At 38.5% G+C, this 15,001-nt stretch overlaps 1 protein-coding gene across 1 annotated transcript in view; it reads left to right on the forward strand.

Moving 5' to 3' along the window:
• Window positions 1-15,001, forward strand: part of LOC122891031 (translation initiation factor IF-2-like) — a 34,073-nt gene that overhangs the window by 17,886 nt on the left and 1,186 nt on the right. Inside the window, exon 4 of the mRNA XM_044226417.1 lies at window positions 13,349-13,438. Within this exon, the coding sequence (XP_044082352.1) occupies window positions 13,349-13,438 (90 nt within the window). The remainder of the gene's footprint in view (window positions 1-13,348; window positions 13,439-15,001) is intronic.

Below are 15,001 nucleotides of genomic sequence, written 5' to 3' on the forward strand. Positions count from 1 at the left end.
GGGGGAAAAAAGCAAGCATAATGTTGCAAGAGTCTTACATATCTTATATAAGATATGGTATAATATTACTTCGATGTAGACTGAATAAGTTAAACAATGATACTATAAATCTTAGAGGAACCATTAATAGGATGAAGAGAAATAGCTTATAAACTAACAGTGGAAATAAAGTGGACTTCTAAAACACAACCCAAAAGAAGGTAGGAAAAGAAACAGGAACAATGCAGATTTGGAAATTCATCAAACCTAACAATCTTAAAGTTGAATGCACCCAAAACAGAGCTTCAAACTATATGAAGGAAAGCTGATAGAAGTGTAAATGGAAACAGATAAAGGCATACCTGGAGACTTCCTTTGCCCTGTCTTAGTATTTGACAGAAAAAAGAAAATCAGTAACTATATAGATGATCTGAACCATCCTATTGAACAACGGATCTAATTTATATTTGCAGTATGCTTCACTCAGCAACAGTAAAACACAAGTGTACATGAAACATTTACTAAGATCCAAATGCTGAGTCAAACAACATGCTTCGTCATATTTAAAAGGATTGAAATAATTACAGGTTGCATTTTCTGGAAAAAATGCAATTCTCCGAAATTATTTAGAAAACCTAAAATATTTTAAAAACTAAACAAACAAAACATTTAAATTAAATAGCCCAAGGGTAGAAGAAGTCACAAAGTAGACAATATTTTTACCTAAATGAAAATGTAAAAATATGTCAAAATTTGTAGGATATGAAAAATACTTAGAAGAAAATGTATAGTTTTAAATGCTCAATTATAAAAGAAGAAAGTGCTAAAATCAACCTAAGCATCCATATCAAGAAGCCAGAAACAGAAGAGCAAATTAAATCAAAGTAAAAGGAATAAAATAATTAATAAATATAGGAGTTAAAAGTGATAATATAGGAAACAAAATAATAGTGACGTAGAATAGGAAATGATATATTAGAAAATATTAGAAAATCATTAGAAATCCACTGAGCCAGCCAGGTGCCCCTGTTCTCAACATTTGTTATTGCCTACTTTTCACTCTAGCCATCCAGGAAGTATGAAGAGGCATCTTACTGTGATTTTGATTTGCATGATGTTCAGTATCTTTTCATGAGCTTATTGGGCATTTGTATGTCTTTTTTGGAGAAACATTTATTCATATCCTTTCCCTACTTTTAAAACTGAGTTATTTATCTTTATGTTATTGACTGTAAGAGTTCTCTACATATTCTGGAAACAAGTCATTTATCAGATATATCATTTGCAAATATCTTCTCCCATTCTATGAGTTCTCTTTTTATTTCATGGTTCCTCCTGCATGGAGAGTTTCTATCACATGAGGAGTGTTCTCATTTGGTGGACTCTTGTCTTACGGTAGATTCCTTCCACATGGTGAGGTCCTATTTCTTGGTGGGGTCCTTGTACATGAGAAAGTCCTGTTTTGTGGTGGGGTCCTCCCACTGTGTAAGGTCTACCCATATGGTAGGTCTTGTCTTTGCAGTGGTGTAGACCTCTTATATACTTGAATCTTCCCACATGGTGAGGTCCTCCTACATAGTGAGGTCAGAGCTCATGGTTAGGCCCAATCTGCCTTCCAAATCTACATCCTTACCTCATCTATACCTTCAGAGAAACTCTAGTCTCAATCATCATCTTCCCTTCTACCACCTACCCAATCTTAACTTCCTCCCCTTCATACCCTAGTGTAGACCCTTATTGCAGAGAGAGTCGTTTCTTCACTCTTGTCCTCTGAACTGCTTCTGTCTCCTCTTGATGGCCCTCCCATGAACCCAGACCTGTCCCTGATCTCCAGAGAACCTCTGGTTCTCTGCATGATTATGATTACTTAGGAGAGCTTGGAATGGACTCCTTTGACTTGAGTATCAGCCTTGAGAATTTCCAGAACCATTTAGTTAAAGAATTTGTTCCAGGGCACCAGGGTGGCTCAGTTGGTTAAGCGACTGCCTTCGGCTCAGGTCATGATCCCGGAGTTCCAGAATCAAGTCCTGCATCGGGCTCCTGGCTCCGTAGAGAGTCTGTTTCTCCCTCAGCTTCTCCCCGCTCATGCTCTCTCTCACTTTCTCTCTATCTCAAATAAGTAAATAAATAAAAATCTTTTTTAAAAAAATTATTCCATTAAATTCTACCTTTCTGTCTCTTCCTTTTCCCTCATAAAAGCTTTGACTGAATCCAGAATATAGTTTGATTTACCCAGTTTTCCTGCATAATACTCACACTAGTTCTAACTCTTACTGGCATCCTTGGTTGGGGTACTCAACCCTAGAACTATATTGTTCAATATGGTCGCCACAAGCCACATGTGGCTATTAGTACTTGCAGTGTGATCAGTCCAACTGAGATATGCTACAGATATAAAAATATATACTGAATTTCAAAGACTTAGGAACAAAAAACTAAAATACGTGACAAATACTTTTTTATCTCAATTATCTGTTGAGATGATATTTGTGGTATCTTGGATTAAATAAAATATAAAAATTATTGTCACCTCTTTCTTTTTACTTTTTTTAAATGTGGCTACCAGAAAATTTTAAATTATCTATGTGACATATACTCTATTTCCATTGGCCAGCACTGCCCCAGAACTGGTCTTATACCCCATAAGCTTTCCATTCACCCATGGCCTGAAATTTTAATGCAGCTGGATTACCTAAAGACTTACCTGCCCCTGGACTCCTCTCAGTTCTGTGTCCCAGGACTAGACCACCCAGCCCACAGCCCCAGAATTCAAACCCAACAGTCCCCAGGCTAGTTTGTCCTATCTTTGAACACAAGGCCTTGGACTCCTTAGGATAATCTTTTACCATAACTTGAGTTTCTCCAGCCACTACCATTTCCTACTCTGCTTCCTTTTCTCTTCATTTGGTCATCTCAGCAAGCCCCACCAGCCAACCTCCTCCATGAAGCTTTCCTCATTGCTCCAGTGCTTTATTGTCCTTCCCTCCAACGCAAATTCCTATGGTTATATTCATTTGCTGCTTCATCACTTAGCATCTGGGCACTGTTCGGTAGTATTCATGTTCATATATGTAAAGATGTCTACTTAACTGGTTTGTTAGCTCCTGAGTGGAGGGATCATTTCTTATATTTCTTTCCACCACCCTCCCTCAACCTAACAGAGCACAATAGGCAAGGCAGGCAGGTAAATATTTAGCAAACACCTACTTCAATCACTGATTAGCCAAAATATTCAATAAATTCAAAAACAGCAATTCCCAGTCTCTCTAGTTAAATAGTAATTTACTGGGTTGTCATTATTATTCCAGTACTTGCATTACTACATGGCTGCTGTTGAGAGTCCTGAATAAAACTAAAAACAGAAGCAAATCCATGCTTTTTGTTATTACCACAGGGAAATACATAGTCAGAACTGCAAAAAAATTACAATGTGGTTAAGCTTCTTTCACATTTTATTTTATAGTATAGTAGCATAAAGCAGCTAACACTTCAAAAATAAGAGGATCATTTATTTTTCTATACAAGCCTTTTAAATTCCATGTAAAAAATAATAATAATAATAAGGCCTGGGGCGCCTGGTTGGCTCAGTGGGTTAAAGCCTCTGCCTTTGGCTTGGGTCATGATCCCAGGGTCCTGGAATCGAGCCCCGCATCGGGCTCTCTGCTCAGCAGGAAGCCTGCTTCCTCCTCTCTCTCTGCCTACTTGTGATCTCTGTCTGTCAAATAAATAAATAAAATCTTTAAAAAAATAAGGTCAGATCTAGTGAAACTGATGTTTTCTGTCTTCAGTAGATACAGTAGTTTATGTATCTTCTTCATTACTAGATACAGAACTAAATTCAAATCTGCTACTCTGTTTTCAATTGATGAAACCAACAGTTGCACATAGGTAGTTTTTATGGAGGGGGTGAGGACGCAAATCAGTTCATAGTGTGAGAATACAGAAAAGATAATGCTTCAATACATCAGATTTTAATTTGTTACTGTTAATGGATTTTGAGTCACTAGAGTGCCTTGGCAAACTTGACCTGGTATCAATTACTATTTAGCAGCCTGAATCATGGTTGGTGGGAGCTCATCATATAGACATTAACTTCTGTTCAAACATCAAGAAACTATTTCCCTAAAATCTAGGAGTCATCTCATACTCTATTACAAAAAGAATTAGGTAACTAGCATGGTTTATCTTCAGATAAACTTTGTAACTTTGTAAGGTAAAACATCATCTAACCAATACCTCCATCATTGAATTCTTGCCTATAGGAATGCTTTAGCAGCACATCCTACTATTCAACTGTGATTGTAATACACTCTCTTGGTATGTTCTACTTTTGTTCTTTATTACTATAGTTATTGCCTTAAAAACAAACAAGAAATTAAAACAGTTTCACAACCATCTAAGGGAGACTCAGAAACCAAGAACTTTTTTTGGCAAGATGTCCACAGAATAGCTTAATTCAGTAAACATAAAGAGTCAAAACTATTCCCACTCAAAAATATGTTTAAAAAACATTACACCAATGTTAGCAATAACACTGAGGAAATGAAGACCCTTACTCTAGGAACAAGAAATTGGTTCAAACTTTCCAAATGAAAATTTTGCAATCAATACTCATCAAAAGCCTTGGGATATTATAAACCAGTTAATCCCCAATTTCCATTTCTGTGAACTTGGCCACAAAAGAATATTTAATAACATATCACTGTATGTTATTACATATTTTAAAATAATATTAATAACCCATGTGATTTTATTCCAAAAGAAGGAATCATTGATACTTTAAAGATAGAATTATATGGGCTAACTTTGGAAAACAGTGTAGAAATTCCTCAAAATATTAAAAAATAGAGCTTTTGTATGACCCTGCAATTGCACTACTGGGTATTTACATCAAAGATACAGATGTAGTAAAAAGAAGGGCCATATGTACCCCAATTTTCATAGCAACAATGTCCACAATCGCCAAACTGTGGAAAGAACAAATATGTCTTTCAACAGATGAATGGATAAAGAAGATGTGGTCCATATATACAATGGAATATTACTCAGCCATCAGAAAGGATGAATACCCAACTTTTGTATCAACATGGACAGGACTGGAGGAGATTATGCTGAGTGAAATAAGTCAAGCAGAGAAAGTCAATTATGTGGTTTCACTTACTTGTGGAGTATAAGGAATAACATGGAGGACATTAGGAGAAGGAAGGGGAAAGTGAATTGGGGCAAATCGAAGAGGGAGATAAACCATGAGAGACTGTGGACTCTGAGAAACACAGGATTTTAGAGGGGAGAGAGTGGAGAAATGGGTGAACCTAGTGGTAGGTATGAAGGAGGGCACGTATTGCACACCACTGGGTGTGGTACATAAACAATGAATTTTGGGACACCGAAAAAAATCAAATAAATAAATAAATAAGAATTATATGGGCTATACATTGCAGTGCTAAACATGTGGCCAAGTTCTACCATCAAGGAAATGGGTGAATCAGAACACAGGAGAAAGGTTCACCTAAGTATCTTCTTTTTTTTTGTTTTGTTTTTTTGTTTTTTGTTTTGTTGTTTTGTTGTTTTGTTTTGTTTTGTTTTTCAATTTATTTATTTTCAGCAAAACATTATTCATTATTTTTTCACCACACCCAGTGCTCCATGCAAGCCGTGCCCTCTATAATACCCTCCACCTGGTACCCCAACCTCCCACCCCCCCGCCACTTCAAACCCCTCAGATTGTTTTTCAGAGTCCATAGTCTCTCATGGTTCACCTCCCCTTCCAATTTACCCAAATTCCCTACTCCTCTCTAATGCCCCTTGTCCTCCATGCTATTTGTTATGCTCCACAAATAAGTGAAACCATATGATAATTGACTCTCTCTGCTTGACTTATTTCACTCAGCATAATCTCTTCCAGTCCCGTTCATGTTGCTACAAAAGTTGGGTATTCATCCTTTCTGATGGAGGCATAATACTCCATAGTGTATATGGACCACATCTTCCCTATCCATTCATCTGTTGAAGGGCACCTTGGTTCTTTCCATAGTTTGGCGACCGTGGCCATTGCTGCTATAAACATTGGGGTACAGATGGCCCTTCTTTTCACGACATCTGTATCTTTGGGGTAAATACCCAGGAGTGCAATTGCAGGGTATCTTCTTTAGAGCATGTGCTCGGGGGAAATATACGCTGTGTCTCTCATTTCCCAGCCCTGCCCTCTGGCCAGCTCTCCTACTCTGCAGCCAAAATATCTGCATGTGCTCAACAGTAGCCTGTTGTTAAATAAATTATACTCCATCCAGTGGAATAGAATGCACCATCCAGTGGAATAGATGCATTAAAAATCTTATTGGGGCGCCTGGGTGGCTCAGTCGGTTAAGCATCTGCCTTTGGATCAGGTCATGATCTCATGGGCCTGAAATTGAGTCCCACATTGGGCTTTCTGCTCAGCAAGGAGTCTGCATCTCCCTCTCTCTCTGCCCCAAACCCTGCTTGTGTGCACTCTCTCTCTCTCAAATAAATAAATAAAATCTTTCAAAAAATCATATCAGAAAAGAATATTTAATAACATTTCACTGTATGTTATTACATATTTTAAAATAATATTAATAACCTGTGTTATTTTATTCCTATTAACAGAAGGGAAAAATGGGACCACTTACACCAAAATGCTCAAAGAGGCTGGGATAACAGGTCATTTTTATTTACTTTTTATGTTTATCTTTCTTTTCTATAGTTTCTACCATTAATGATTAATAATCAGAAAAAAATATTCAAAATGATTCCAGCCCCCCACACACACACAAAAACTGTTTTACTTTAATCTTGGCGATTTAAGCAAAGCAAGTTGTGTGGTATCCTTCTCTGCTCTGAATTGTTTGAGTGGTGTGTAGTTTGGGTCTTGAGTGTGCCTGGCAGCATCCATACTTAAGGTGAACCATCTGGAGGCACTTGCCCCTCAAACAGACGATTAAGTGCACAGTTGAGACTTTGTTGTCAGTGAAAACAAAGCTTTTGTACGACAGAAGGGACCTCAGAGAAGTGGCAGTTGTGTGGGCAAAGGCGCCAGAAAGGAATCTGTAATTCATTGCTAGTTAACAAGGGGTGTAATTCTACCTACATACATCATTCTTCAGTGACTTAGAATATTGAGAAGAAATCCTTAATGATCAAAGGATTTGCTACATTGTAAAGAATTTTTTTAAAAAGTTGTACTATGTGGCGTCTGCATGCTCTAGAGATGAAACTGGAAAGGCAGTTACCATGCATTTGGCATTTTCTAGTTTTTGTAACACTTTCACATAAGCAAGTCCAGAAGAAACTGTGCAGTCATTTAAGGAAGGTTTGAAAGGTGTTTTTATCCCGCAAGAACTTGCCCTAGGACATAGGACACAAGATGGAGATAAAGAGAAAGTGAAAATCCAAGTTCCTGATTCCCAATCCAAGGCATGAAGCCTATTAAAGAAAAAGGAAGTGCTGCCATGGAACAATGATAAGTGTGATTCTCCCATTTCCTCCATCTTGCACTCCAAATTGTGTTCTCCAAGGTTGTAAGATTTACTGAGAAGTAAAAGAAAATATTAGACCATCTATGGATGTTCATTTTGTAGCAAGGAAGGAAAGTAGGGGGGAAGGAGGAAGGGAGGGGAGAATTAGGGTTTACAGATACTAATCTACAGACTGACACTGGTATACTCACACAGTCCTACATCAGACGGCCAAGGGTCTGGAGTGGGATGTGTGGTGCTCTGAATGGGGTGTGGGGTCCACGTGCATGAGTTTGTATAAATGGGGGTTTCTAAGGACCTAGTCAACATGGATCATGTTATACAGCTAAGTACAAGGTAAACACAAGGGCTATATAATCAAGAACAACATTTAAATTATAAAATTATATCAACTATTTTTAATCATTAACTAAATTATCAAGAACAACATTTAAATTATAAAATTATATCAACTATTTCTAATCGTGAACTAGTGAATGTTGCAGCTTGAGACATTAGCTAACTGTAGTAGTACATATATATAATTCGAAATTAAATATGCATTTATTGAGACTGAATGCTCAAAAAAATTATACTACTAGATGTAAATAATCAAAAAACAGCTTGGAGGCCACAGAGATAAAGCTTATGAAAAATCTCCACTTCTGTTTGAGTGGGACATGGTCTAACTGTTCCACTGTCGTTTAAGAAAAAGCTGCAAAATGATTCCCTCCCCAGAGTTCTTTTTTTGTGTTATACCTGTTTCATAATCGCAGAGTTGTGAAATTCTCCCTGTCCACGGCCATTGGCGTGCCTTCCCACATTTAACTTTTTTTTTTAAGATTTTATTTATTTATTGGAGAGAGAGAGGGAGCAAGAGAACATGAGTGGAGAGGAGAGGCAACAGGAGAGGGAGAAGCAAACTTCCCGCTAAGCAGGAGCCCAAGGCAGGGCTACTGCCACTTAATTCTACAATGAAAAAAAAGACAGCCTTCCTTTGGCCTTGTGCCCGTCTTCCAGGAGAGCCCTTGCCTAATCCTCCTGTCAGTCTGAAGATTCTCCATCGTCTGCTCACTCCCCTCCATTGCTCCCCTCCCCGCTTGTGTGGCCCCCACCCTTATGTCTACTGAACCCAGGAGCTCCCTTCCTCACATGGCCCAAGTGACCACCTTCGGACCTGTCTATGTAGAATAACATCTATGCCGTTATTTCTTCTGTTTTCCTGGAACTATCGAAACCAGTTACTCTTTTTCCCTTGGCAGTCTCTTTTCCTTATTTTGGCACCTAACGCTATGCATTATCATCACCTTGGAGGGATAGCCTTTTCTCTCCACATGGCTGATTCTCGAGTTTTTGTCTCCAGCCCTGACCTCTCAGGCATACTGCTCTCCATTTGTCCAGATAGTTACAGGATTCCCACGGGCCGCCTCAAGCTCCACGTATATAAAATGAAACGAATCCTCCTCCACGAATCTTCCTGATTTTCAGTGCCTTGTCAGAAGCATCACTATTTCCAGGACGTGTAGGGCAGGAAATTCTGGAACACTCTGATCCTCCTTCTCTCATTTACATCCTCATCCAAGCTGGCACAGGGTCCTAGCAATTTGCCTTTAAGGAGTCCCATAGATCTGATGTTTCCTCTGCTCTCTGTGGCACACCCCTCTCTGCGCCCACATCAGCTCACACCTGTATCTCTCCTACGTCCTTTGGCCCGGCTGCCTTCTCAAGCCAGTATCTGCCCTTCTAATCTGCCACTAGCCCGTGAGGCTGTAGCCAGGCTAAACTCGGTAATAGCTTGTTTCATAACATCACTCTCTCCAGGGCTCAGGAGCCAGTAAGCTTCCCACTGCCGCTGGATCAAGTCCAAGACCTTTTACTTGCCCTGTGGTGTCTTTCCAAGAAGATCGCTCCTAGCAATCCCATTTTACCTCTGACGCCCAATAGATGTTCTGTTCTCACTGGAGTGTCGGCCTCATCGGTTTCCTGCCCTCTGCACCTATGCTGTCAGCCCTTCGAACCTTGCAGCCCCCTCTTCCACATGCTCAGCCATGAGGGGACCTGTCCAGTCCCAGCTCTGCCATTTATTACCACTGTCGCCTTAGAGTAACTAACATCTCTGAACTTCAGTATCTTCATCTGTGAAATGGACACATTGCCACCTAATTCCAGGAGGGTTGAAAGGATTGAATGACACAACATATGGAAGGATAATTATTTAACCCAGCACCCAGCACAGGGATCATAATTGTACCTCTTCTCTGGGGTAGAAAACATGATTAGCAAATCAAATGGCCTGTGGTGAACACTCGGTTGGGCAAGTGGGTAATAGGAGGAGTAAACACGTAATGTATATTGTCCTAAACAACCTTCAGCCTCGATTAACGTTATCTGACCACAGACCCTGAAAAATTTCATTCTTCTTTGAACTCCTGTGACATTTAAACCCTAACATGTAAAACTTTGTGACAGACTCTCTTGTAAACTGTTTCATGTCTGTTGTCCCACCTCCCTAACCTGTTTCCAAGTTCCTTGAGGGCAAGGATGGTGAGATGATCACACCTGACATTCATCAAGTGTGAACTGTGGGCTAGCACTTGACACTGATCAACTCACTTACGCTCGTGACAACCCGACGGCAGCTTGCTGTGGTCATCCCTTGTTAGGAATCCAGGAACAGAAGGCCCGGGATCGATGCTGGTGAGCAGCAGAGCTGAGACTCTGCAGTCTGGCCCAGGGGCCAGGTGTGCTCTAGTCTACTGCTCCTCAGGGCGTGGGATCCCACCCACTGGAGTGCTTGGGATTTGGTACAAGTTCTCTTGGAGCAGACATGTTCCTTTAAAACTATGGAAGAGGAGGGACACCTGGCTGGCTCAGTCAGTAGCGCTATGCCTCTTGATCTCGGGGTCTTGAGTTTGAGCCCCACATTGGGCTTGGATTACTTTTAAAGAACTGAGAGGAATAAAAACCAAAAAACGATGTGAGCTGGCACTACTGCCAACTTTCTGGCCCCCTGAAGACTAACCTGCCCCTAAAAGGAATCAGAATTCACATAAAAGCCAAGATTACTGTATTGTTGAGTGCTTTGCTACCTGAATGTTATTTTACTACATAGGATATTGCTATGGTATAAATGTTTGTGTCCCCTTCCAAATTAATATGTTAAGTCCTAAAGCCCAAAGTGATGATATTAGGAAGTGGGGCCAGGAGGAGACTAGGTTATGAAGACCGAGACCTCTGGAATCACATCTGTGCCCTTATAAGAGGCCCAAGAGAGCTCCCTTGCCCCTTCCACCATGTGAGGCTACAACAAGAAATCTCACCCTCACCCCACACCATGCAGGTGCCCTGATCTTGGACTTAACAGTCTCCAGCACTGTGAGAAATACATTTCTGTTGTTTTAACAGCTCAGCCTCTTGTATTTTATTACAGCAGCTGGAACAGACTAAGAAATGATGGAAGAAAAAGAGAAAAGAGAGAAAGGAAATGGGAACATACAACAGAAGTAGTGGGAATAACGAACAGAAAAGAAGGGACACCACAGAGGCCAGATCCTCCCAAATAGCCTCCACCAGTATGAGTATCTCATTCTGAACGGCCTGCAACCCTCACTTATGTGTGGCTTTGCACTTGCCCTTTCTTGGTTCCTCCCAAGCAAGGGGAAGAGCTCTACTCTGAGGCGCTGTATTGGATAGATCAAAGGCTAGGGAAGAGGCCGCTGGAAACCCAGGAGAGAGGCTAGTGGCCCCACCAGCGAGACTGCCCCTCCGCTGGACCGGTCCTATGAGAATGCGGTATGGCAAAAGCACGCGCAGCGCTGGGTGCTGACATTCACGTTGTACCTGATGACAAATTCAAGATGGCCTATATAACAAGAATTTAAAGTGCAAACGTAACACAAGATGTTTTACAGCACTAGAAACTCACTTTGAAAAACAGGGGTGGATTTCATGCACCTGGAAAAACTAGGAAACCTGACGTTGCTTTCAGAAAACTGTAGCCAGAGTTGTCAGGGAAATGGTATGGACAGTTGTCCTCTTGCTTGAACAAATTTACCTTTTATGTAACAGAAAATACCAATAGTAAACATGCACCTTTTAATGCAAATTGTTATTTTTCAAAAGCTTTCAGTTGAGTGTGAGAGAGAAAAATGTTCCTGCAGGTTATGCCGTAATTCCCTCCTGCTAAGAAGTGTACTATAAAAATCCATGCTGTTACCCTTTTGAAATGTGAACCAGTTTTTTGGCAGAAATGAAGCAGTGTAAATGAGGGGCCAGACTGGCACTGTGGTCCTGAGGACATTACTTCTCGATACTTCTGTATCAAGAGCTGGGTCCCTGGGAATTCTGCTGTCTTCAGTGTGAAGGCAACCAAGCAAATATCTTTTGCAAATGGACATTTCCTAGAACCATCCACATGGCACAATTACCAATACTCACATATAGGAAGATAGTGGGACTGTTCTTTAGTTCTTGCAGGAGCACAAAGTAAGGAGGATTAAGAAAAATGAAGCATGACAGCAAACCATAGGCAGCCTAAACCTCACCTCATCTCTGCCTTAACTGGTAAACAGCAGGTTGGTTACAATCATATGACACCCGACGCTGCCACAGCATTTATTGGTTACAGGGAACTCACTAGTAGCTCCTGTCGCTGGAATAAACAACAAATGTGCCAATTTTTCAAAACCGAAGTATTTGCATCTAATATGTATTTCATGTTCCTGCTCCCTGCAAGCCTCTCCTGAAACAGATTTGATAACATCCACTACACTTTAAGGAGGACTGCTTCACATTTCAAAGGGTAACAGCATGGATTTTTATAGTACACTTCTTAGCAGGAGGGAATTACGGCATAACCTGCAGGAACATTTTTCTCTCACACACTCAACTGAAAGCTTTTGAAAAATAACAATTTGCATCAAAAGGTGCATGTTTACTATTGGTATTTTCTGTTACATAAAAGGTAAATTTGTTCAAGCAAGAGGACAACTGTCCATACCATTTCCCTGACAACTCTGGCTACAGTTTTCTGAAAGCAACGTCAGGTTTCCTAGTTTTTCCGGAAGAGATAAAAAGGAATGCCTCTTGAATTGTACCTTAGATGTTTTAGTTCAGTACCACACAACACTTCTGTAGTAGGCTCCAAAATACTACATAGAGTTGTAATAGCACCAGTAATGAGTCACTGGATCAAATTACACTTGAATTCTCTTCCATCCCCCTCCTTTCTTTGGCTCCCCTTCTTCTTATCTGAACATCTGATCTTCCTAACCTCTAACCTCACTACTTCCCCTAACAGCCCAGTGGTTTTCAACTGGGGCGATTTTGTAATCCCAGGAGACATCTGGCAATGTCTGGAGACATTTTTGTTTGTTGCCCCTATGGGGTGCTACTGGAACCTCATGGGTAGAAGTCAGGAATTTTGCTAAACATTCCACAGTGCACAGGACAGGCCCAACCACAGAAAAACTGACTGGCTTCAAATGCAGGTTGAGAAACCCTGCAATAACCTAACCAAAACATTAAAACAAAGCAAAACAAAAAGCCTTCTCAAGAACCTGCAGCGGATCCTTATTTATTAGCTTACAGATGTCAACCCCCTCTGCCTTACTTTCAACAACTCCTAACATACAACTTTTTTTAAGATTTTATTTATTTATTTGAAAGACAGAGATCACAAGTTAACAGAGAGGCAGGCAGAGAGAGAGGGAGGAAGCAGGCTCCCTGCTAAGCAGAGAGCCTGATGCAGGGCTCGATCCCAGGACCCTGGGATCATGACCTGAGCTGAAGGCAGTGGCTTAACCCACTGAGCCACCCAGGTGCCTCATCTCCATATCCTAACATATAACTTTTAGCCATAACTAAATAATTACCTGCTGAACTGTCATGTGCAGGAAATGCAAAGATTCCAGGAGACTGAGAGCTTGGTGCCCTCTAGACGCTCAGTCGCTGATGCAGGAGACAGATCACTGACAGCATGTCCGGTAGGTAATAGAAATCTTCTGTCTCCTGCCTCTGATTACCTCTCATCCCAGGCAGACTGTGATGAATGCCATGTAGAGAGCAGTGGAAGCTTGCCTCCCACTATTCCCCATACAAACCCTGTCCTTGGCTCTCTTTTGCAAAATAAGATACTCATGGGTCAGGACACAGCACTCAGATTTCTCAGTGAGGGGAGACCGTACACTAAGCTTTCTCCCCTCCTTCCTACCCCTGCTTGAAGATTTGTAGGCAGCCAGCAAGGGTTAAATGTGGGTGCATAATAGCACAGAACATCACAAACCAACCAATGCTTTGGGAACTGAGATCAGTATATTTAAATTTAAACTTATATAAACTTATATTACTAAACCTCAATTGATCAAAGTCCCCAGGAAAAAAAACAACTTGTATATAAATCCAACCTGCATATGGGAGAGGAATATAGTACACTATAAACTCATGTTTTTAATTTTCTTTTTCTTCCTTGTCTCTAACTCCTAATAAATTATTATTTGGTTATACTGACTAAATATATAATATATTTATATATATTTATATATTTTTATATATATATATTATATATATTATATATATTATTATTATATTTATATATAATATATAATGTATATATTTATATATATTAATATTTATATATTTATGTATTAAAATATATTTTTAATATATAAGTATTAATATATATAAAATATATAAATGTATAATATATTTATATAATATATATAAAATAATACCTATAAGAAGCATTTACATTTGAATTTCTCAAAATGCAATTTTCTATGCAGATTTGAATATCCTTCAGTGTGATGGTCACTCTGCTCTTCCTGCTAATTGAGAAATTAATATTGTATTAATTAATATTAATATTGAGAAATTATATATAATATATATTACATATAATATATTATATATAAAATATATATTAAGATATATTTAAAATACATAAAAATAAATATATATGAAATAAAATATATAAATATATATAATGTATATAAATATATAATATAATATATCTAAAATATATTATAGAAATATAATATAAATATATAAAATATATAAAAATACATAAAAATATAAAAATATATATAAAACATATATAACATATAAATATATATAAAATATATAAATATATTAAAAATATATAAAATATATACTATATAATATATAAAATATAATATATAAAATAAAATATAAATATATATAAAATATATTGTATATAATATATTTTTAATATATAATATGTATATAATATATATTTTTTGTTATACTGACTAAAAATATAATATATATAATACATATTTATATATTTATGTATTAAAATATATATTTTAATATATAAGTATATATTAATATATAAAAAATATATAAATGTATAATATATTTATATAATATATAAAAAATAATACCTATAAGAAGCATTTACATTTGAATTTCTCAAAATGCAATTTTCTATGCAGACTTGAATATCCTTCAGTGTGATGGTCACTCTGCTCTTCCTGCTAATTGAGAAATTAATATTGTTGTCAATAGCTGTGATCTAGATTGAATTT

Source organism: Neovison vison, chromosome 12, assembly GCF_020171115.1.
Source record: "Neovison vison isolate M4711 chromosome 12, ASM_NN_V1, whole genome shotgun sequence".
Taxonomy (NCBI): Eukaryota; Metazoa; Chordata; class Mammalia; order Carnivora; family Mustelidae; genus Neogale; species Neogale vison.